Source organism: Sciurus carolinensis, chromosome 2 (assembly GCF_902686445.1).
Source record: "Sciurus carolinensis chromosome 2, mSciCar1.2, whole genome shotgun sequence".
Taxonomy (NCBI): Eukaryota; Metazoa; Chordata; class Mammalia; order Rodentia; family Sciuridae; genus Sciurus; species Sciurus carolinensis.
Window position 1 is genome coordinate 88,552,224 of NC_062214.1, and position 24,514 is coordinate 88,576,737.

Genomic DNA, 24,514 nt, shown 5'->3' on the forward strand with positions numbered 1-24,514 from the left:
CCCAGTTGTCCGTGTTTACCGCTCCAGCGGAGGGAGGGGCGTCTCACCGAGCAACTCCACTTCACAAATTCCCTGCGTTCCGGGGCTACCGCCCCATCCGGGACGCCTCCCCAACGGGAGAGACTCACCCGGCGGCTTTGAGTTGGTCCCAAGTCTCTCACTATCTCCTCTTTTGAATCCTGCGTCCTGGAGCAACATGAAATGCAGCCGCCCTCTAGGCCGCCATCTTGAAACCTTTTCTTTATGCAATTTTTTATTCTCCAAATTAAGTAATTTCTGTCCCTGGAGGCAGACTGGGTAGGAAGGTGTCCAGACCCTGCCTCTGTCTGTCTTTGGTGCTGTCTGAGCAGTAAGAAAATCTAAATTCTCACACTGGGACAAACTCAGGAGACATATTGGAGGCAAATCCTAACCAGTTCAAATCTATTGCATAGTCCCAGGTTTATTGGAGCCTGAGGAGTTAGCTTCTGGAGTGTTCCTGGGGCTGGCATTGTTTGGGGAGGATCATGATATAGAGGGGGTGCCAAGGGGTGGAAAGATAGGAGGTGACCCAGAAAAGGGAAAGCAGCTGGCACTGTGGAAAAACATTTGGATGTTGGAGTCTCAGTCCCTGTACCTCACTCCAGCCTGTTTCCTTATCTACAGAAAGAAAAAAAAAAAAAGTAATATCACCCTTCCTCATCAGTAGGGTTAGGTGGGGTGGACTATGCACAGAAATACACTTGTAAACTGCAAGCTCTGGACCTCTTAGGAACAGATATATACACACAGGTGTGAAGTTACATGTGCAGGGATATTCACTGATATACATATATACTGAGTACTAAGGATTGAACCCAGTGGCACTCAACCACTGAGCCTCATCCCCAGCCCTTTTTTTATCTTATTTAGAGACAGGGGCTCGCTAAGTTGCTTAGGGCCTCCCTAAATTGCTGAGGCTGGCTGAACTCAACAATCCTCCTGCCTCAGCCTCCTAAGCCACTGGGATTATAGGCATGCACTACCATACCCAGCTCATTGCATACCCAGCTCATTGCAGTATTCTTTTTTTTTTTTTTTTTTTTTTTTTTTTTTGTGGTACTGGGGATCGAACTTAGGGCCTTGTACTTGTGAGGCAAGCACTCTACCAGCTGAGCTATCTCCCCAGCCCTGCAGTATTCTTTATGAACACAAAGCATTGTCCAAAAAAGGTCTGTCCGTAGGGAGCTGGTTAGATCAGTTTTGAAACATCCATGCAAGGGAGCCATTAAAATGCATGAGGCAGAGCCAGATTTGGTGGTGCCCATCTATAATCCCAGCTACTCAGGAGACTGAGGTAGGAGGATGGTGAGAATGTAGTGAGACCCTGTCTCAAAATTTAAAGAAAAAAAAAAAAGACTAGGAATGTAGCTTAGTGGCAGAGTGCTTTCCTAGCATGTGTGAGACCCTGGTTTCAACCTCTAGTACTCAGAGAAAAATAAGAATAAGGGTGTGCTGATCCAGAAACAAGTCTAACATAAACTTAAGAATGAAAAAAAAAAAATACACTGCCAAACAACATTATCATATCTGTCTCCACTAAGGTAGAAAATCAAGTAAAACTACCTAGTCTGTAAGATGATACCAAGGAAATTTGGTAAGGTCAGGGCAGGTCAGGACAGGTGACAAAGCCACCTGTCCAAAGTGGCCCCTTGGGGAGGGGAGGTAGGGGCACAGACAAGGAGAATGAACCTTACTCTGTTTACTCCACACATTTGAGGAAGATTGCCATTTCTTTGTGATGTGAGCATATTCATGTATTTTCTGTGTGACTTTTAAAAATTTATTTTTTCAACATAGTTTTGATATCACTTTACCTTGAGTTCCAGTTTTGAAGCTTAAAAACAAACTGGGAAGCTCCAAAACCTTCTAAATCTTTAAAATTCTGTATCCCTGGGGGTTCAGAACACTTCTGTTGCTCATGGCTATCCTGCTGTGGCCGTGGCTATTTCCCGGAGACCTCTCTGTGGAGATCCTGGCTCCTTTCTTCCAAGATGGCACCTCTTCCTAAAGAGGAGCTTTGTGCAGCTCTGAGGCCTGTCAGACCAGGACCCCAAGTCCGGTCCCAGGCCTACTCCCCTGCCAGGGATGATCCTTTGAGCTTGTTCTCACACCCTCCCAACAGTGGTGAAAGCAATAAAACCCCTTCCTTTGTTCAGTCATTTCTTCAGTCCTTAAATGGTACTGCCCTGGGCAAAGCCACAGGGATTCAAGGATGAATAAAAACAGACAAGATTGGTGGTATGGTGAGGAGACAAACTCCTATCTAACAGCCTCCTAAATAAAAGTGAAATTGATCTGTGATGGATGCTTCAGAAGATGGACTAAGAAAATCTGAGGAGGATTTTTTCTCCATTTTTGCTGAAATTCCCCAACCCACAGACTCATTCCCCACCTTCACAAGTTAAATCGACTTGGCTGGGGTCTTTGACAACCGACCTCGGGGCTCTACATGAGTGGAGACGGGCAGAAAAATACAAAAAATCACCAGCGGAGGAGCTCAGTGTGGGAAGCGCTGGCCTTTTCCAGACTCCTTATCTTCATCATCCTCTTCTTCTTCACCACCATCATAGCAGGTACCGGCCTACAACCACCTCTCAAACCACCATCCAGTCCCCAAGCCATGGCCCTGCAGGGTTCCTGGGCAGCAGGAGAGCTGCTGTGTGTGATCTTTTGGTTTCAATTGATGGTTTCGCTACCAATGTCAGTGTGTGGACAAAAACAGGAATTCTTCATGTGTGCTCATGTCTGTGTGTGCAGTACACATGTGTACACCCACACCCCCCCACACACACACAGGTCTGTACTGTGTGGACAGGATGTCAATTCATTCCAGATTTACTGGAACAGCCTCAGTTTCACATATGTGAATCACAAACCATTGCAATGTCCTGAAAATCCAATAAGATTATTTCTTTAGGAAATACTCCTTCGGTCTTGTTCCAAAAACAGGATTTGAGTACCAGCACATAGAGTTGTATATACTTCAGTAGGATTTTAAAATAACACAAGGAATCAGGGAGAAAGGAGTGTAAGATGAGACGCAGAAAAGCAGAACTCCAGTCTCACGCGCAGGCTGGAAGCGGGCCATCTCAGCCGGGTAAGAGGCAAACAAGACGACATGGATTCCCACTATTGACACTTGGGGGAAATTCCCCAAAAATCCTTAGAAAGGAGCTGCAGTGTGACAGTAGGGTTGGCAGGAAGCAAGTTCACATTCTACATCTTTTTTTTTTTTTTTTTGTGGGGGGTGCTGGGGATCAAACCCAGGGCCTTGTGCTTACAAGGCAAGCACTCTATCGACCGAGCTACCTCCACAGCTGACATTCTACATCTTAACAGTGGTTTGGCTACATGAGTAACCGCATTTTTCAAAATTCCCAGAATAGTAAAATTAAGATTCGTGCATTTTGCTGTAATCAAGTGTTAACCTCAAAAGGAAGAAAAGCACGAGAAAATGTTAATGATAGGCCTATTGAAGTGTTAGGAAAGGATATTCTCAGTCGACTCTGAAATGCGTCCAAAAAGGAAGAGTCAGTGGGTGGAGAGGAGTGGAGGGATCCAGCCACACGTGATAAACTGAGCATAGTGAAGCACAGGCTCTGGTGGAGCAGGGGAAGCACTGCACAAATCTCCCAACTTTCCTGAGGTTTGAACTTTTTTTTTCCCCCCTTTGGTACCAGAGATTGAACTCAGGGGCGCTTAACTACTGAGCCACATCCCCAGACCCTTTTAAAAAAATATTTTATTTAGAGACATGGTCTAAGTTACTTTAGGGTCTCACTAAGTTGCTGAGACTGGCTTTGAACTCCCCCGATCCTCCTGCCTCAGCCTCCAGAGCCGCTGGAATTACAGGCGTGTGTCACCTTGCCTGGAAAACTTTTTTTTTTTTTAATAATAATAATAATAAATCAAGAGATATGAAAAATAAGGTGGACTTGAGAGTTCACAGAAAATATAGTCATAAGGGTTTTTTGGACATTTTTTATTGGTGCATTATAGTTGTACATAACGGTGGGCTTTGTCATCACATATTTGTACTGCACACAATGTAACAACAGAATTTGGCCAATATCATTTCCCAGTATTTGCCCTTTGCCTCCCCTCCCCCTACCACTCAGTCCCTTTCCTCTACTGATCTCCCTTGGACTTTCATGAGGGCCCCCAGCACACCTTTCTTTTCCCTTTTCCTCTTGTGTCCACATACGAGAAAACATCAAAGTCAGGAGTTCTGGGTACAGATTGAGGGCTCGAAAAACCTGCCTGTGAGATTGGTCTTCCACCTCAGTTCCCGGCTCATGGCTCCCTCCCCAGGCAGGCCAGAGAAACTAGAATTTCTCTTCCCAAGGCAGTGGGTAGAAACCCTGATAATCCTCCGGGCCTTTCTGTCTTGAAGCTGGCCATAAGGAAATTCTTCGATGCACTCTTGTTTGATGGTAGCTTATAAGACACTTCATTCCAGAGGGACCCTGCCCCACACCCAGAAGGAAGGAATGTCACTCCCAGAAGCCAAGAAGACCGAGCACAAGGACCTTGCTGGGTGCCCTCCAGTCTGTTAGCATCAGATCCTATCTGTCCAGTCACCTTTCTACATGGTTGTCCATGCTTCCATCATGTCTGCACAGTGGTCTCCATGAAACCCCAAAGGATAGGGTTCAGGAGCTTCCTGATAGCAGCAGGTTTCTGGAGGCTATTGTCCTGAAGAGGACAAAGAAGCTGAGCACCTCTTCCTCCATATCACCTTCTGCATCTCTTCTGTGACTTTCGTAATGTCCTTTATAATAAACCGGTAAAGGTGTTTCCCTGAGTTCTGTGAGCTGTGCAAACAAATTAGTCTAACCCAAGGAGGGGGTTGTGAGAATCCTGATATATAGCGGCCATTCAGAAGCTCAGGTAAAACAACCTGGGGCTTGTGATTGGCATCTAAAGTGAAGTGAGGTTTGGGGTGCGATGCTTAGTGGTACAGCTCTTGCCTAGAATGTGGGAGGCTTTGTGTTCAATCCCCAGTACTACAAAATAAGAAAAAGAAAAAAGACAAGCTGTCCAGAAAAGTTCAGTAGCTTGTATGCAACCGCACAGCTAGCAAAGCACTGAGCTGGGTTTCCCAGTTTACTGGACTCCAGAGTCTTTGGCACTAATCATGCTCTTTTCTTCTCCCCACACTGCAAGCCCCCCATGTCCTTCCCCTTTCCTTCACACTCTCCCCAAAAGGCTCATCACAGGCAACTTGTCTTTGCTCCATCCTTGGAAGAAAGCTCAGTAGACATTCTGAGCTCTGGGCCAGAGTACTTCCAATGAACCTAGAGTTCTGCTTCTGCCACAGCACCCCAGGCCCTCCAGGATGGCTGTGCATCCCAGAGGTCTAGACCCCAGGTCCTTTTCCCAGCATCCCCTGGATCCACTTGCCTGTACACAAACACCACGACCTCCTGGAGGACTGAGCCAGCCCCACGCTAGTCCCTGTGAATCCCCAGTTCCATTTCGGCATCCTCAGTCGGGGCTGTTCTCAGCAGCCTACCACAAAACTAAAACCAAAACAACCTGAAAACCTGCCCTGGCCTAGGTCCTGGGAGCTCCAGGCCTCGAGCAGGGCGGGAGCAGCCGCTGGAGTGTACATGTGGAAGGGGAGGGGGTGGGAGGACCACCCTGCTGTGAGGCTCACCTTCCTTCTAGCCAGAGCCAGGTTTGGAGGCCCTGGGAGGAGAAGAGGGCATCAGAACTGTGGAAACTGGTTTCTACACAACCCCAGCTGTCCCCCCAGACTAGGCTGACCAGCCCCTTCCAACACAAACACTGGGCCTGGGCTCCTGGGCAGGAGCATTTTTCAGAGATGACATCAGTCCTTAAAGTGTTATATTTCTTGCAGACCTCAGTCCAGAGCACAGAGTGCCCAGGACCCACTGGCTGGGGAGGCGGGCCTCACTGCAGATGGCATGCTTGGGCCTTAGTCACTCACAAGAGGACCCTGAGGACATGGCACTACACAATAGAAGCAAGAGGAGAGAAGATGCCAACCAAACACCTGGAGCTGCTGCTTGTGATCACCATGTCCATCACCATGGTGACCCCCTCCACATGCTTCCAGTTCCTTGTGATGCCAGCCCCCTCCCCCTGAGCTTCCCAGTGTGCTGTCCACCTTCCATTTCTGCCCCATCACCCTGTGCAATGTTCAGAACCACCCCCTCTCCCTGCCTCCCTTGCCCGGTAGGCCCGAAGCTGCTGGAAATGTTTGTGGAGGGAAGCACATGTGTGTTGGGGGGGGGGGGGGTGGTGGCGGCATGGGTAGGAAATCTAACGGGATCTATCCCCACTGATCATCCCCCTGTCCAGTCACCTGGTTTTGCTCGGGGACCCCGCCCTGGCACCCACTCTGAGAAGCATCCCTGCATGAAGCTGCCTGGGGAACCTCTAAACTGGGGAGAGACCTCAGTCCCCTCACTACAGGCTTTGCTCCTGCCCTGGGGCCGGAGCACACACCTTGGCACAGCTCGGGCCAGTCGCCAGGGCGGTGGCGCTGGAGCTCAGGCGGGCGGTGATGGAGAAGCTCGCTTTCTAGTTCCTCCGCCTCAAAATGGGCTCTGTGCTGGAACAACCTCAGAGTGGGCCACCTCGAGGCTGGTTGGTGGTCAGGTCCAGGAAGGACCCCAACCCACAAGATGAAGCTGCTTCTCATCGCCTGCCTGGCTTTGGGGAGGAGCAGCTGTTTTTAGAATGATTCTTGTATTATTTAGATTCATCTCGCAAGATGGAGCACCAGCCGTGAGGAGCATCAGGTGGCCCAGGCAGGCACGCCCCTGCCTCCCAGGAACCTAAAGGAGGGAACAGGGACAGACCAGCACTTAGCCCACTGATAGGGAAGCACAGGAGTGGCCAACATGGCCCAGGTGAGTGGGTCCGGGGAGGCTTCCTGGGGGAGGTGCTACCGTCCACATGGGAGGATGAGTAGAAGGAATTTATCCCACACAGGGGTGAGACCTGCCCAGGTGAGAGAGTCACAGTGGGGACACAGCTGAGGCAGGGAGGCTGGAAATGGAGCCAGGCTGCTGCAGGAGAGGGAGGACATGACCGAGAGGCACTGCAGGGAAGGAAGCCCTGGTGGTGGCCACTGCCTCCTGCTGACCATGTCCTGGCAGGCCCCTGGTTGGATGAGTGAGTGAAGGAATGGATGACAGGTCCAAAGGGAGGAGGCTGAAGTGGAAGACTCACCTTTACTTCTGCAGGGACTTTCTGTGGCAGCAGGGAGACAGACACAGGTAACAAGGTGCTGGTCCCACCCCACGCCCCAACCCAGGATGTACAGGACAAAGGTGTGCTAAAGTGGGTAATGGAAGGTGGTCCTGGAAGGGTCAGGAAGACTGAGTGCCATCCCAATCTCGTTGCCCCTCTACCCTGGAAGGGGCCAGCTGGATGCCCGGGGCCCAGGGCCCAGGGCCAAGGCCGCTGCTGACTCAGGCCAGCTCAGCACTCCTGTTGTCCCCTCCCCCTGGGGCTATTGAAATTCTTTGTAGGGGGTCAGACCATAGGCCACACCCCCAACCAGAGCCTTCTGCACTGTGGGCTCTGCTCTCAGGGGCAGCGCAGGCCCAGGGGTTAGTCGGAGGGAGCTCTGGCTATCAGCAGCTGTCTCTGGGGTATCGGGAACCAAGGACAATCCTGGGTAAGCAGGCTGCACTGGCATCAGAGTGGGAGGGACTGAAGGTCCCTGACAGGTCTGAAGGTCCTGGGGAGATGACCCCCAGCCAGGGAGGGTGTCTGTGCGCATGCCACAGTATATAGGGCTGTAGGGACTGGGGGTTGACCACCTCCCAGCCCAAAGCTTCCCCTAGGCAGAGGTGGTTCCCCATCAGATAGGGGCCACTCATGGAGTATGGGCTGGGTCTCCCCATGCTCCAGGGAGCCAGCATAGGGAGGGGGCTGGTTTGGGCTTTGCCCATCAGACCCAGAGCTCCCCAAGCCCAGCGTTGTCTCCTGCTCAGTTTAACACTGAGTGGTGCCCAGCGCCCAGCTCAGCCTCTGCTGGTGGGTCCAGACAAAGCACCCCACCTCCTTCTATCCTCTTCCCTGCTGGCCTTTGCCCCAGCCTGGCTGAATGGGCCCCACAGGTGCTTTTTCCAGGTATGGAGGAGGGCCGGGTGCCATGAAGCTAGTTCAGGTTGTCACTCTCTGTTGGGTGCTACTGCTGGTGTCCAGTCTGGGGGCCAGGAATGGCTTCCCAGAAGAGGCCTCCTTCTACTATGGAACCTTCCCACCTGGTATGTCTACTCCACTCCTCTGCCATTCTGTCCTCTGACTGTCCATCTGTCCATCTGTCTGTTTGGCCTGCCCACCTCAGGTAACTTGCAGAGGAGACTGGTGTTTTTACTCCTGATGGTTAGGATGAGAAACACCTCCATGTGATTATTCTGAAAGGAAAGTTCCTAAAAGATTTTTTTTTAAATTACTAAAATACAGATAATAAATGCTAATCAGAGCTCAAATTGTGCAAAAAAATGTTTTTAATTATTATTCCTTCCTCCCACTGCCCCACACACTCTTGCTCTCAGGGAGACAGGGATGGGGCCATGGGAGGGATCCTGCCCTGAGGCCAGAGGCAGGATGTCCTGGCTCCAGGTGAGGCACTGGGTGGCCCAGGGCCCAGCAGGGGTCTCCACCTACAGGCTTCTCCTGGGGTGTGGGCAGTTCTGCCTACCAGACTGAGGGGGCCTGGGACCAGGACGGGAAAGGGCCCAGCATCTGGGACGCCTTCACACACAGCGGGAAGGGGAAGGTGCTCGGGGATGAGACCGCAGACACAGCCTGTGATGGCTACTACAAGGTCCAGGTGAGTCGGGGCGTGTGCACACGGCCCTCACTGAATCAGGGCCTCCAACCAGGTGATGGGGGCTTGAGGGCTGATGCCCTGGTCCAGGGCCTCCAGTCCAAAGCCACCGGAACCTGACCCTGCCTGTGAACTTGCCTCCGGTGGAGGGGATGAGCTAGCTCTTCCTCGGCACTCGCTTTCCTCTTGCACTGGCTTCTTGGGGAATCCATCACCCAAGGGCATTAGCGTCACCTGACGGACTTCCCAGAATGCCCTCAGACCCCGCACTTCACTTGACTCTCGGCCACCCCAGCATGGAGAGGGGGCAGGTGGCCTCTCCCCTACTGTACGAGAAGGCACACTCAGAGCTACAGACAGGAATGGGCATTGGCCCCAGGGCTCCATGACCCCTTACCTACCCCTTGATCCCCACCTGGGCTCCAGGTGACCCAGCCCTGTACCCATCCACACCCCATCTGCTCAGGAGGACATCGCTCTGCTGAGGGAGCTGAACGTCAACCACTACCGATTCTCCCTGTCTTGGCCCCGGCTCCTGCCCACAGGCATCCGAGGTGAGCTACGGCAGTCCGCTCCCCAGCCCAAGTGCAGCTACACTGGCTGTGCAGGGACATCACAAAGTCCTGGGAAAGGAAACCAGCCCAGGAGCCTGGCTGTGACTGCGGCAGTCTCACAGGTCATGTGGGTCACTGGCTCCCAGGCATTTCTAAAGCACCCCTCTGAGCTCAGGTGCCTTCAGGCCTGGGAAGAGTCACAGGGTCTGCAATGCTATGCTGTAGGAGGCAAGGCCAGGGCCTTCCTTGTAGAGTCCTCTTTTATTCCACCTACAGCCGAGCAGGTGAACCAGAAAGGAATCAGATTCTACAGCGATTTAATTGATGCCCTTCTGAAGAGCAACATCACCCCCATTGTGACCTTGCACCACTGGGATCTGCCACAGGTGAGGGCTGGTGCAGGTTCAGAGGGGGTTCAGTTCAGCAGGGAGGAGAGGAGTGTGCTTGGCAGAGCCGGGGTGGCCAAGGTGGAACAGAGCCTGGGGTCTGGACTCTGGCTTAGGACTGTAGGATTGAGTGAAGAAATCTCTCTTGGTCTTAGTCCATTTGTGCCTCTGGGACAGAATACCACAGACAAGGTAACTGATAAAGAATAGAGTTGTTTCTCAGTTCTGGAGGCTAGGAAGTCCAAGATCAAGGTGCCCACGGATTCAGTGAGGTGAGGATCTGGTCTCTGCTTCCGAGATGGTGGCCGAATGATACATCCTTTGGAGGGAGAAGACTGTGTCCTCACATGGCAGAAGGTGGAAGGGTAAAAGGGATGACCTCCTTCCTTTAAGTTCTTTTATGAGGGCACCCAATCCCACGCAGGAGGAGGGAGCCCTTACGATCCAGTCACCTCCCAAAGAGCACCCATCTTAATACTGTAGACCTGGGAACCAAGTTTCAGTATGAATTCCAGGGAACAAAAACATTCAAACCATAGCCCTCACTCACATGGCCAGGAGGACCCACTGCTTTAGCCGAAGCTTATGATAAGTGAAGAGTGTGGATTCCAGTGTTTTCCAAAACATTTGGCATGAAAAAAATAAAAAATTAAAAAAGCTAAAAAGAAACTTTTCCCCCCCTTTTTTGTGATGCTGAGGATTGAATCTAAGACCTCATCTGCTAGACAAATGCTTCACCACTGAGCTACACCTCCAGTACAAGAAATATTTTTTCATTCAGGTTTGGTAGCATGGGGTATTTAACAAGGAAATATAATTTTTATGTGGAGCTGAGGATCGAACCCAGTGCCTCACATGTGCGAGGCAAGTGCTCTATCACTGAGCCACAACCCCAGCCCAATTTAACAAGTTTTTAAAGGCTTTTCTTCTCATTTAAGCCCGGACCACATCCCCTATATATATGACCGCTGCTCCTAGCAAAGTGTGAAGTCTTGACGTGCTTTAGCAGCACCGCTTCAGGGATGTGCTGGGAAGAAGGGTTTGAGCAGGAGGTGGGAGGAGAGGGTGTTCTGGCTGGAGGCTGCACGGTGTGGGGGTGGGGCACTGGCAGTGACTGGGTTACAGCTGGAGGAGCTGGTAGAGGAGGGAAGGTCAGAGGTTGGAGGAGTGGCTTGGGCGAGACCTGAAAGGCCTCTACTTCAGAGAGCTAAGGTGATTGGCAATTGGGGCTTATTCCATGGGGTAGGGAGCTACCAGAAGTCTCCTAGCTAGGACTGTAGGGGAGGGGATAGAGCAGGCTTGAGGGAGAAAAATGGAAACCATTTCCAGCTCCTTCCTCAATCAATTGCTTTCATTAACCTGCCCCTTGAGCTTCCCCTCAAGCCCACCAGAGATCTCTAAGTAATCACAACAGGACAAATCTTAGGAAAGCCTACTGCAGGAGCAGATGCCTTCAGCTGGGACCGGGCTCCCTGTTGAAGAAAGCAGACCCCACCTGAACATAGACTCTTGGGAGGTCTCTGACTTCTATGCAGCCTTCAAAATCCTCATCGGAGCCTGCATGTCTGGAGCCAGATCTCATTTCCTCACAATTTATATTCCAGATGCTTTTTTTCAGTATCAGACCTCTCCCTGGGCACTTTCTTTAAATATCCAATCTGTCAGGTTCCTTCAAAGCATGAAAGTCTCACTTTCTCTGCCCCTTGCCTCTTGTTTGTATGTTAGATGGCTTAAATTATTAACTCCACATTTTTTTAAAAAAGGTTCTGGGAATTGAACCCAGACCCCGTTGCACACACTGAGTAGGTGCTCTACCACTGAGCTGCATTCCCAGCCCCTTCCCTCCACACTGAAATTGTTAGATGACTCCTTACCACCACTGTAGTCAAGGCTTCGGGCCCACCGCCCTGCATCTTTGCTCACCTCTCCCCTGAACAAGGCTCTCTAATCCTCTGTGCTCCAGTCACCCGTGTTTCTCTTACCATTTAGCCAATTGGCTCCAGAAGTATCCCTAAGGGTAATGACTTCTCTCTCCCTTGGCAGCTGCTCCAGGTCAAATATGGCGGGTGGCAGAACATTAGCATGACCAGCTACTTCAGTGACTATGCTGATCTGTGTTTTGAGGTCTTTGGGGACCGGGTGAAGCACTGGATCACTTTCAGTGATCCTCGGGTAAGAAGGGCCCTTCTCCGAGGTGGGAAGACTGGAGTGCTCCCTGCCACTTCTCACAGGTCCTGTGGTCCCTACTTGCTGTCCCCGTAGGCAATGGTCGAAAAAGGCTATGAGACGGGACGCCATGCACCAGGCCTGAAGCTCCATGGCACTGGCATGTACAAGGCAGCACACCACATAATTAAGGTGAGGTGGGTCTTTCTGGGGTGAAGTCTGGGTTCCAGGTGGAGGGATGACTCCCAGTGCCAGGCCAGCCTGCCCCAGGGTCTGAGCCTGAACCTGATCCTTTGCTGCTAGGCTTCCACCTCAGTATACCACAGCACCTCCCATTCTGTAAGGACTTGTGGAGAGTGTGTCCTGTCATCTAGCACTCTGCTATGACTTGAGGTGCTATAAAAGGTGCTGCTAAGAGTTTAAGATCTAGCCAACTGGGTGAAGCACCTACATGTGGAAATTTGTTACCTTTAGGTTCAAACTTTGTGAGGAATGGTGATGGGAGGAAAGGGGTGTGTGATAGTGAGCTAAGAGCTAAAATCTTCAGTGAGTGAGAAGAAGTAACTGGAAACTGTGAAGGACAACAGTAAGAAAGGTTAGCATCTGTTGTTTAATAGCATGGACTTCGAAGAACATGGGGGTTTTGGAGGAGGAAGGACATAGTTTGGAAGCATTTGAAAAGAGCAAGGCAAATACCAGTCCTCTTCTGGGCCCAAAGGTATGTGGGGTACAAGGGAAAAATATGGCTCATGATCTTTAGGGCAGCCAGGCAGTGGTCTCGGCAAGAAAATGGAGAAGACATTCAGAGAAGATAACTAGCTATGTGTTACAAGCTACAGGAAAGCTGCAAGAAGGTGGGTGAGGAAATAGGTCACATGGACATGGCTTCAAATACAGGCGATGACGCCCGGGGGAAAAGGGATTCAAGGAGTGATAAGATAGGCCCGATGGACACTTTGAAGGAGGTAGGTGTGTTAGTCAGCTTTTTGTCACTGTGACAAAATACCTGACAAGAACGATTTAGAGAAGAAAAACTTATTTGGGCTCCTGGTTTCAGAGGTCTCAGTTTGTGGTCAGCCAATCCATCGCTCTGGGCCTGAGGTGAGGCAAACATCATGGTGGAAGAGCAGTGGCAGAGGAAAGCTGCTCAGCACATGACAGCAGGAGGGGTGGGGGAAGAGGGGAGAGGAGACCAGAGCAACAAGCCAGAGGGACAAGATAAAATCCCCTAGCATACCTTCCCTACCTACCGTTACTAATGCACCAGATGAATGAATCCTGATGGTTAGTCTTGTAACCTAGTCATTTCACCTCTGAACATTGCTTCATTACCTAACATTAATTTTTTTTTGGGGGGGTCACTTCATATCCAAACCATAACAGTAGACAATTTGTTCAAGCTGGAAGGCAAGGAACCACTGTGTGACACATCAGATTCTCAAAGTCGGGAAGGGTACTCTCTCATTCTTTCTTGACTCATAAGAAATCAGAATCACACTTGGTTTGATTTCTTACACTGAATATTTAAAGGGCTCTGAAGACATCTTTGATAACAAACAAGGAGATCACTCGTCAGGCCTTCTTATCTATAAAGATAGCTGAATAGAAGTGATTCTAATATTGTTTTTGAGATGAGCCATGTCATTGGACAATTCTATGGTTCACTGCTTTCTAGTTAGTTATTGCTGGCTGGCGAAATATAGGGAAAGAAGACTGATAAATAATGGTTCTCTGGGAGTAACAGGAAACGTCCCCAACTTTGTAACCTTGAGATATTCAGTTCTTTAAGTCAGTGCTCCTCAAACTTCCAGGTTGGAATCACCTGGAAGCCTTAATAAAACAGTTTGCTGGGCCCCACTCCTAGATCTTCTACTTCAGTAAGTCTGGGTGAGGGCCCAGGAATTTGCATTTCTATCAAATTTCCAGGGGATGCTGAAGCTCTTGGTCCAGAATTTAAGAACCACTCTTCCATATAACCTTTCTTCTCTCTTAGACGCTGAACTAGCCCTTGAAATAGACTTTATAGCAGATCACAGGGTCATTGGTAGACAATATGGAGAGAAAGCTGGATGCACATTTCAGGTTCCATTTCCTGATTGTTCCCTGTGGCATTTTCCTAATTGCAGAGCACCTGTACAGCCTGGTTGTAATAGACAAACGGGAACAAAACAAGGAACTTGAGCAAAAATCCTAAGAAACAATAAATGACAACACAAAGTGGTTTATGCCATATTTAGACCAATTTTTCTCTACAAAGAAATTAAATGCCTCTGGAGGTCAGAAGGAGACTGTGGATTGGGATAATCAGGGCTAGATTTAGAAAAATAGTAGGTCTTCAACTGGATTTTTGGAGTTCAGAAGGACAGAAAGGCCACCCCAGATTGAAAGGGGAGAAGAAATAGATGAGTCAGGCACCCATGGTGAATTCCTGCTCCTTTCAGGCCCATGCCCACGCCTGGCATTCTTACAGGAAGAAGTGGCGCAGCAAGCAGCAAGGTGAGCTGGAACCCACACATATGCTCAAACACAGGTGCTGAGAGGAGCTATGTCATGCCTACTTACTACCCACCTTTTCTTTTAAGGTCTGGTGGGGATTTCACTGAATTGTGATTGGGGGGAACCCGTGGACATCAGTAACCCCAAGGATGTAGAGGCTGCTGAGAGATACTTACAATTCTGCCTGGGCTGGTTTGCCAACCCCATTTATGCTGGTGACTACCCTGAAGTCATGAAAGACCAAATTGGTGAGTTAAGTCATGTTTTCATATTTTTATTTTTCTTAACTGATAACAAATATTATACATATTAGGTAGCATGTGATGTTCAAATATGTGTATATATTGTGCAATGTATAAATCAGGTTAAATTATATCTACTGCCTCAAACACCTATCATTTCTAGGGCTGGGGATGTAGCCCAGTGGTAGAGCACTTACCTAGCATGCACAAGGCCCTGGCTTAGATCCCTGGCTTCTCAAAAAAACAAAAACAAACACTTATGGTGAAAACTTACAAACTCCTTTCTAGCTTTTTGAAAAATATAGGATGTCCTGGGTGGTGCACACCTGTCATCCTAGTGATTTGGGAGGCTGCGGCAGAAGGATCACAAGTTCAAGGTCTGCCTGGGCAACTTAGTGAGGTCCTATCTCAAAATAAAAAGGGCTGGGGATTTAACTCAGTGGTATAGAGTTCCTGGTTTCAATCCCCAGTACTGGGGCGGGTGAGATAAAAGTACCTTATTGTTGTCTATAGTCATCCTACTGTGCGAGAGTACCCCAGAACTTCTTACTCCTATTCAACTGCAAAAGTACCCCTTGAGCAACCTCTCCCTACCCAACCTCATCCCATCCTCCACCAGCCTTTGGTAACCATCATTTACTCTCAACTTCTGTGAGTTTTTTATACACAACATTTGAGTGAGATCATGCAGTATTCATCTTTCTGTGCCCGGTTTATCTTACCTAAGGATCTCTAGTTCCACCCGTGTTGTTGGCACCAAGTCACATGCAAACCGCAGGAACTACAGCAATGGTTATTGAGCCCAAGTGAAATGAGTAGAAAGCAGGGAATAAAAGAGAGCCTGGACTTGGACAAGGCACTCAAAGGATAACCCAGGCCCCAAAGTTGTAACTATTTGAGGGCTGGAAAGTAGCAGGGTAGAATGGGGGAACTTCACATAAATCCCCAGACCTGGAATTGAGGAATTCAGAACAAAGGAAAAAACCATGTCAGTTCTTTGGGCTGCCTCTGCCGTTATGCTGTCCTGTCTCCTCTGCCTGCCCCACTCCATGGCAACTTCACTGGTAGGTGAGGGTCCTCAAAGATCCAGTCGGCAGGTATAGGTTCCACTGTTGGTTCTTTGTGCTGCTTGAGAAATACTTTCAAAGCTCTGGTTTCCAAAAGGTCAGGGAAGCAAATGCAGATAAGTAGAGCTTACAGAGCTTTATCAGTTTGGAAGCTTTTCTTTTTGTGTGGTGCTGGGGATAGAAACCAAGGCCTTGTGCATGGTAAGCACGTGCTCTACATCCCCAGTACTCAATTTGGAAACTTTAACTGCCCACATAACAGTCAATTCCAGCTAAAAATGGCTTGAAAAGTAGGGAATTTATTATCTCACCCTGGAAAATGAAGAAATTAGACAAAATAACTTGAAAATCTTTTGTCAATAACTAGTGCTGTGATACTTTATATACATACACTCAAACTCTTGAGATTTATTTCAAGGAAAAAAGCCCTCATGGCCAGTGCCCGTGTCCCTGCAGGCACACTCTATCACTCACACTGTGCATTTGCTCTCTCAGGACCCTGAGAGGCCACTGTGGGTGCTCCAAGAGCATTGCACTAAAAAGCCAAGTAGATTGTTATAGAGCAGTGTTTGGGTTTAAGGTCAATAATTCCAAACCCCACCAATTTCAATTTTATAACGATTCAAGTGGGAACAGGGCTGGACTTTTCCTTTGTACAATGTGGACAGAAGAACCCTGTAGGCAGTTAATATTTTTTTTAGCATTATACCTGAAATCTTGTTTAAAAATTACTTTCAAATTTTCAACATCTCTAGTAATAAGAGAAATGCAAATCAAAACCACCCTAAGATTCCATCTCACCCCAATTAGAATGGCGATTATCAAGAATACAAGCAACAACAGGTGTTGGCGAGGATGTGGGGAGAAAGGTACACTCATACATTGCTGGTGGGGCTGCAAACTAGTGCAGCCACTCTGGAAAGCAGTGTGGAGACTCCTTAGAAAACTTGGAATGGAACCACCATTTGACCCAGCTATCCCACTCCTCGGCCTATACCCAAAGGACTTAAAATCAGCATATTACAGAGATACAGCCACATCAATGTTCATAGCTGCTCAGTTCACAATAGCCAGATTGTGGAACCAACCTAGATGTCCTTCAATTGATGAATGGATAAAGAAACTGTGGTATATATATATACAATGGAATATTACTCAGCCATAAAGAATGATAAAATTATGGCATTTGCAGGCAAATGGATGAAATTGGAGAATATCATGCTAAGTGAGATAAGCCAATCTCAAAAAACCAAAGGACGAATGATATCGCTAATAAGTGGATGATGACACATAATGGGGGGTGGGAGGGGTTAGAGTTATGGTTAGGGAGGGGGGCAAGAATGGAGGAAGGAAGGACTGTATAGAGGGAAAAGAGGGGTGGGAGGGGTGGGGGGGAAGGGAAAAAATAACAGAATGAATCAAACAGCATTACCCTATGTAAATTTATGATTACACAAATGGTATGCCTTTACGCCATGTAGAGAAACAACATATATCCCATTTGTTTACAATAAAAAAATAATAATTTGGCAATGAAAAAAAAATTACTTTCAGGCCTCTGAGAATCACCTCTTGTTGGGCTGAGGATGTGGCTTAGTGGTAGTGTCTTGCCTGGCATGCATGAAGCCCTGGATTAAACTCAGCACCCCTCCCCACCAAAAATAAGAGAAAAAAGAAAAAAGAATCACCTTAATAACTTAATAAACATGAACAAAAGTAAAAAAATAACTCTAGACCAGTGCAGTCTGACAGAGCTCTGTGACGATGGATGTGTTCTCCATCTATGAAGGACATGCCTACAGCTGCAGATGCCTGTTTGAACTTGAGTAAAATAAAAATCATTTGTTAGTGACTGAATCTAACCATATTTTAATAGACACATGTAGCAAGTAGCTAAAATATTAGGATAGGTACACCACCTCGTAGTTTTTTTCATGTTACTAAATATAACTGAAAGTAATAAAGTAACGCTGATATATTAAAGGTATTTAATGATACAAACTTTTCATTCATTTAATCTAAACCAATAGCCTCTTTGGAAATGTTGCTTTTCTTTATTCATGTATTTTTAAGAATTTTGCAAAGGTTACAGGACATGTTTTATATTTTTTGCCAAGCACACACACACAAATACAAAGTGAAAATCAAGCCTCCCTCCATCCTCCTTCATCCTCCCAGAAGGAAGTACACTTCCAGAGATGGACTGGGCCTGTGTGAGCCACATCACTGCTGTTTATCCAATGTATGTAGTTACTAGTACAAGCAACACTGTGCATCTTTTTGTCACTTAAACATATCTATTGCCAATCTTTTCATGTTAATATATAAAGTGCTGCCTCATTCATTTGATGGCTGCATAATGTTGTACTGATGGATATTTCATTTTAATTTGTTTTCCCTCTCTCTCTCCTTCCCCGCTTTTTTTGTGGTGCCAGGCATGAAATCTTGTGCATGTCAGGCAAACACTCCACCACTGAGTCCCCCCAGTTATTTCCAATCTTTTGCTACTCAATCTATAATGAAGATTCTTGTACATACATCCTTTTTACATGTGTGAGTAAAATATAGGAGTTTTGGGTCTGCCTAGTGAAAGAACATAGATGTTTACAATCCTGAAAGTAGGATAAAATTGCCCAATGCAGAGGTTGTCACAGTTCATACTACAAACTGCAACATGTGAACACGTCCATGTCCACTCCATACCACCACTGGCCTTCCAGAGGTCAAAGTTACCAATTTTTGATGTAAGGAAAAATACAGGAGTCCAACTCTACATTTTTCCAGGTGGCTACCCAGTTGTCCACATACCACTTACTAAGTAATCCATGAAACTATTCCTTTTAGGCAATAAAAACTTTACATTCCTTTGGATAGTATTCAGATGTTAAGATTCCAGATTGGAAGGCAAAGGTTATATTTTTCCATGCAGACGAATCCTGAAGTCCAGCTTTTATGTCAACATGCCAGCATCATTGTGGTACATAAAAATAAAATGATTGTGAGAATGCAAGACTTTGTTAAATTTTGTTTTCTCTCAACAGGAAGAAAGAGTGCAGAGCAAGGCCTGGACATGTCCAGGTTACCAGTGTTCTCCCTGCAGGAGAAGAGCTACATTAAAGGCACATCTGACTTCCTTGGATTAGGTCATTTTACTACGAGATACATCACTGAAAGGAACTACCCCTCCCGCCAGGGGCCCAGCTACCAGAATGACCGTGACTTAGTAGAACTTGTTGACCCAAACTGGCCAGATCTGGGGTCCAACTGGCTCTATTCAGTGCCATGGGGATTTAGGAGGCTCCTCAACTTTGCTCAGGTGCTTATATTAAGCTCTATACAGGACTTTTAGACCTACCTGTGAAAGTTAATAAATCCAGTTACCCATACTTCATAGGCTACTAAATATAGGCCTTGCAGATCAATGCCTTCTATAAATAACCACTTGAACATATATAATTTTGCCAACAATAACATATTGAAAGTTATACAAATATACAATGGATAGAAAAAAAAAAAAAGACAGATAGTCTAAGCAGCAAAGAGTGTGTGCAGAATTGGAAACAAAACAGAAATCCACCTGGGTCAGAGGTATATGGTTAATTTCTCTTGCTCAGGCTCAGGTTTCCCCTTGATGGGTCTTTAATGGTTCACCTAAGTTCAAGTGAAGGAGCATCATTCTTCTTTGTTAACCAAACATGCCCAGGTACAGTTGCTTCTTTCCTATGGTAGCTGCTGAGTTCTGATTGCATTAGCTGGAGGTATCTCTGGACATTAGCATCTTTAGGCTGCCTATTGGCAGCAGCCAGGAGGTAATGCCATCTGGTCATAGACTGCAGACAGAAGAAACCTACCTGGCCCCATACAAGGGCCTTTGCATTATCAGGCTGTTGTTCCAGGCCTTTCTGACTGTATTCTCTCACTCACTTATAGTTCACTGGCTCCATCTGAAGGAGACAGGCAGCTAGATTGTTGTAGCAGTCTGTCTGGGTGGTGTGCAGGTGTGAGAGCCGGAACCTGAGGTCCTAGATTAGGTATTGGGGATGGAAGACTTGGATTCAGACCCCGCAGCTGAAGCAGAGCTCGATGGTACCTACTCACTGCATCATAGTACTTCACTTCCCAATAGCGCTGGTTCCCTTCCTCCTTGTACAGCTGAGCCTCCTGCAGGCGCCTCTCCATAACTCTTGGTCGCTCACTGCTCTTGTGGAATTGGGAAATGAAAGAGCACTGAAGCTCTGGGCTTGAGATCAAAACAATTGATTCTGGTAGTCAACTTAGGAAAGCAGACAGTTACTCTTCTCTAGGACAGCACCTGGGAGGGAAGCTTTGCTTGTTTCTACTCACACACACACCACCTCTCTGCAGGCTTTTTTGAACGTATATAATTTTAGCTAAAAATTCTTATCCCACATTTAGGTGTTTGATTGCCCTTCTCACCTGAAATGGAACATGTAGGAAGAACAAGAACAATGCCTATTGAGAAATATATTCTTTTACATAAATGTGCCTCTTGTCTACACTCATCTCTAAATAAACGTGTTAAATGATACTTAGTACATGCTAAGACATACTTGATTAGACTCTGGTAACTTTCAATACGTGTTGCTATAATAGCATCACATCCAGAAATCTACCTGTAAGTCAGAATGTAAGTCAGAATTTTTAAGATATGTTACTCTGACTCACTTGCAGACTCAATATGGTGATCCTCCCATATATGTGACAGAAAATGGAGCATCTCAAAAAGAACACTGTACCCAATTATGTGATGAGTGGAGAATTCACTATCTTAAAGGATATATAAATGAAATGCTAAAAGGTGAGATACAAACCAACAATGTCTTCACATATCTTTCTATGCACCTTAAGCAAAATTTGGTAACATACATGATTAACTTGTCTCTAAATCTCATGAAAACATTTTAATATTATCTTCACAATATAATTTTTTAAGTAAATGAAATACATTAAAAGTGGAATACAATGTCTTTGCAGCTATAAAAGATGGTGCTAATATAAAAGCATATACTTCCTGGTCTCTGTTGGATAAGTTTGAATGGGATAAAGGATACGCAGATAGATATGGATTCTACTATGTTGAGTTTAATGTCAGAAATAAGCCTCGATATCCTAAGGCTTCAGTTCAATATTACAAGAAGATTATTACTGCCAATGGGTTTCCCAGTCCAAGAGAGGTAAGATTAATTATTTGTTCTGGGTTTAGACAAGCTAACCACTGGGGTGCAGTTTGGCAAGAACCTCCCCTCTTTCTTCCAAAGAGGACAGGGGTATGCAGCATGGCTCTGTCTTTTCTTCCTCCCCACCATCTCTTTGCTCTCTTGCTCAGAACAGAGGAAGCACGCCTCAAAATTCAATTCATAACACAAAGCATTAAGGACATGATTAGAGGTTATACATGCGTTCCATATGCTCTAATAGGAATAGGTAAAGTCAGTGAAGACTTCTATTTAAATGTTGTATCTTAATGCAAATAAACACCATGTACCTTCAACATATGTAAAAACAGTGAAGTAAATGTATAATGGCCACATTATTTTCATTTCTTTTCCCATCAAATATGAGAGCCTTATAAACATACTGGCTCCAAAATGAGATTAAAAGATAATCAAACTTTATAATCTTTTAAAACCTACCAAATATTTTCAATAAGCTACAGTTTTTTCCCAGTAGCTCTCTATTCTATGTTGATGCACTTATTTGCAGGGAACATAAATGATAATTAAAAATTCTTTGAAGATGAGCCCAGTGGGACTAAAAATGGAGATTGTGACTGACAGCTACAAGGCATTTTCTAGTTTTATATTATTAAAAAGAGACTCTGGGCAGGGTAGTGCATGCCTGTAATCCCAGCTACTTGGGGGGAGGCTGAGACAGGAGGATTGTGAGTTCAAGGTCAGCCTTAGTAACTTAGTGAGACCCTGCCTCAAACTAAAAATTAAAAAGAACTAGGGACTAGGGATGTAACTCAGTGACAGAGTGCCTTTGGGTTCAATTCCCAGTACCAAACAAACAAACAAACAAACAAACAAATAAAAAGAAATAAAAAAGAAAAAGGAAAGGAAAAAAAAGCACTAGATTATATACTCCTTAAAAATAATCTATTCTTTGATTTCCTGTCTATGATGCACATAGATGTACAATAGATATTAACTAATTTAAACTACAAGTGGATTTTTAAAATATTTTTACCCCACATTTATTCTGCAAATAATTTCAAACAGAAAAAAGTTAGTCTAAGACATTACTTACCAAGTGGAATTTTTTTTCAGGTAGAAAGTTGGCACCTTGAAGCCTTGGAAACTTGCTCTATAAACAACCAGTTACTTGCTGCAGGTGAGTATATTTTAATTCTTTTCTTTGATAATTAAATTATATAGTTACACATATAATGACATTACCAAAATCTCAAAATGTAGATCTACCTGAAGTTAACCTTCCAAAACCACTTATGATTAAAAATGGATTTCTTTACTTTGAAGCAATGTCAAATTTCTATTTTAGAAGCATTATAAATAAAAAAAACCTACCATTAAAGAGTAATGTTTCAACCACTGAAATTTTATTCTTTCTGAACCACACTGTAATTTTATATACCTATCATTTTCGTTACGTGTTTATAGAAGGAAGGGAAAAGTTAACCATTATACCAAAGGGAATGAAGAAAAGGTCAAGAATACTCTAGCTCTTATATTCACTCATTTAGGAAATTATTAATCATTCACTATTAACTATGAGTTATTTTAAGACCTGGGGATACAGCAATGATTACAACTGGGTCACCTTCACAGAAGGCATCATTTCTTATGAAATATGGTATCTGAAAGGATCAGAACTGTAAAATAACCAACATGTAACTATATATCAAAAAATACCAACACACATCACCTCTTTGAATTTTATTTTTCTCCATAAGGCAATCAGAGAAATATACTTTGTTTTAGTAAACTCATTTTTTTCTCCCCATACTGGGGATTAAACACAGCAGTGCTTTACCACTGAGCTACCTCCCCAGCCTTTTTTATTTTTTTATTTTGAGACAGGGTCTCACTTAATTGTGCTACTCCTGCCTCAGCCCCCCAAGTTGCTGGATTACAGTAACTTGTGTGTGCCACTATGCCCAGCAATAAGCTTATCTTTAATGTGGTATTCAAAGTAGAAAGTACTAAAGCAAACTCTTCCAATCCCACATTTTAAAGAGCCAGTATACCACTATGTACCAACCTCCCCATATCTAAATAACAAGACAATGCTAATTATGTATACTCTACTAAACTAAAACAATGTATTCATAACACAGAATTTACTTAGAAGCCTATGACCTCTATAAGAACAGGGCTTGTGCTTTATTTATCTTAGTAATTAGAATGCCCAGCATACAACTTAAAAGAGGGTATTACAGAAATGTCCACTACTACATTAAAGCACAGGAAACAGGTTTATCATTTAACTCTTGAAGATCAAACTATGCAAGAATCAGCATAAGATATTTTAACATAGAAATTCCCATACCTCTTAAGATACATAATAACTTCCTTGAAAGGTTGGAAAGGGTATCCCCAGGATTTTTCTTTCACAAGTCCCGCCAGTAAAAAATTGAGAACTGTGAAATATGGCTGTAATAATCTTGAGAAATACATGGTAAGCATTAAATAATGACACATTTATACTTTATTACAGTATAATAATTTTGGAGCTTCGTATTTCACAGAGAATCTTCAGGATGGTCCTCTTTTTTCAGCTTTGAAAGTTTATGTTCATGTCTATCTTCTGGACCTGTGATTTACATTTTCCCCTACTCTTTTTGGTTTATGCTGGAATTTAAGAATTAGAAAATAAAAATGAGCATAAATAAAATAAAAATTACCTATAATCTCATCTCCCCCCAAAGTCAGCATTAATAGTTTGCTATATATTATGTACATACTTTTGTTTTACAAAAAGATCATAGTGTACAGTTTTGTGACTTTTTTCATTTTTAAATTTGTAGAAGAATCAAATTTAAGCATTCCCGTATTTTCTGAAATATTTTACAGACTATCATGTAACTTTTTTGTATGTGTGGTGCTGGGGATTAAACCCAGGGCCTTATGCATGCTACACAAGTACCCTACCACTGAGCCACATCTCTAACCCCCTAATTTTTAAATAACATTTAATTTACTAAGTTTCCTTTTCTAGAAAATGAGAATTAGAAAATTTGATGTCATTTATCAAGTTTTTCCAATATGGATTTAGGGTGCAGCTCACATGGTGGTTGGTTGTTCTCTGTACCGTTTCAGAGCCTTTGCTCAGTCACATGCACATGGTCTCGGAGATTGTGGTCCCCACAGTCTGCACCCTCTGCACACTCATCGCTGCCCTGCTACTAATGCTACTTCTCAAGAGCCAGAGCTGAGACAAGATCACCAATTTTGGAGCTTCATATTTCACAGAGAATCTTCAGGATGGTCCTCTTTTTTCTGCTTTGAAAGTTTATGTTCATGTCTGTTTTCTGGACCTGTGATTTACCTTTTCCCTCACTCTTTTTGGTTTATGCTGGAATTTAAGAATTAGAAAATAAAAATGAGCATAAATAAAATAAAAATTACCTATAATCTCACCTCCCCCCAAAGTCAGCATTAATAGTTTGCTATATATTATGCACATACTTTTGTTTTACAAAAAGATCATAGTGTACAGTTTTGTGACTTGATTTTTTTCATTTTTAAATTTGTCTAGAAATATTACTTCAATGTACAAATGTCTA

At 45.2% G+C, this 24,514-nt stretch overlaps 2 protein-coding genes and 1 pseudogene across 9 annotated transcripts in view; 1 reads left to right on the plus strand and 2 right to left on the minus strand.

Annotated features, from left to right (window-relative positions):
- The first annotated feature begins 8,155 nt into the window (after window positions 1–8,155).
- Window positions 8,156–24,163, plus strand: Lctl (lactase like). 3 transcript variants are annotated; one of them, XM_047533928.1, is made up of 13 exons: window positions 8,156–8,270; window positions 8,676–8,839; window positions 9,303–9,390; window positions 9,667–9,776; window positions 11,820–11,948; window positions 12,039–12,134; window positions 14,384–14,438; window positions 14,525–14,686; window positions 18,789–19,063; window positions 20,440–20,566; window positions 20,743–20,942; window positions 22,038–22,101; window positions 24,048–24,163. In XM_047533928.1, the coding sequence occupies exons 1-13, from the start codon at window positions 8,156–8,158 to the stop codon at window positions 24,161–24,163; spliced, it is 1,701 nt and encodes a 566-aa protein (XP_047389884.1). The 3 variants fall into 3 exon arrangements, with proteins under 3 accessions (XP_047389884.1, XP_047389892.1, XP_047389899.1); XM_047533936.1 differs by lacking the exons at window positions 8,156–8,270; window positions 8,676–8,839; window positions 9,303–9,390; ... (1 more) ...; window positions 20,743–20,942; window positions 22,038–22,101 and having other exon boundaries at window positions 11,859–11,948; XM_047533943.1 differs by lacking the exons at window positions 8,156–8,270; window positions 8,676–8,839; window positions 9,303–9,390; ... (2 more) ...; window positions 20,743–20,942; window positions 22,038–22,101 and having other exon boundaries at window positions 11,859–11,948.
- LOC124970545 (tetratricopeptide repeat protein 9C-like) lies at window positions 19,433–19,926 on the minus strand (annotated as a pseudogene).
- Window positions 22,370–24,514, minus strand: part of Zwilch (zwilch kinetochore protein) — a 33,608-nt gene continuing 31,463 nt past the window's right edge. For 5 of the 6 annotated variants that reach the window (XR_007106144.1, XM_047533896.1, XM_047533887.1 and 2 more), the window contains one exon: window positions 22,370–24,303. The gene's annotated coding sequence lies outside the window, so the exon portion shown is untranslated. The remainder of the gene's footprint in view (window positions 24,304–24,514) is intronic. The other variant, XR_007106141.1, reaches the window with a different exon arrangement.

Excerpts from the sequence above, each read along its gene's own strand:
- Lctl (XM_047533928.1), top strand. The coding sequence starts at position 8,156 with ATGAAGCTAGTTCAGGTTGTCACTCTCTGTTGGGTGCTACTGCTGGTG. Across the intron at positions 9,777-11,819 it reads ACCACTGGGATCTGCCACAG|CTGCTCCAGGTCAAATATGG; the intron begins GTGAGGGCTGGT and ends CTCCCTTGGCAG. Across the intron at positions 14,439-14,524 it reads GTGGCGCAGCAAGCAGCAAG|GTCTGGTGGGGATTTCACTG; the intron begins GTGAGCTGGAAC and ends TTTTCTTTTAAG.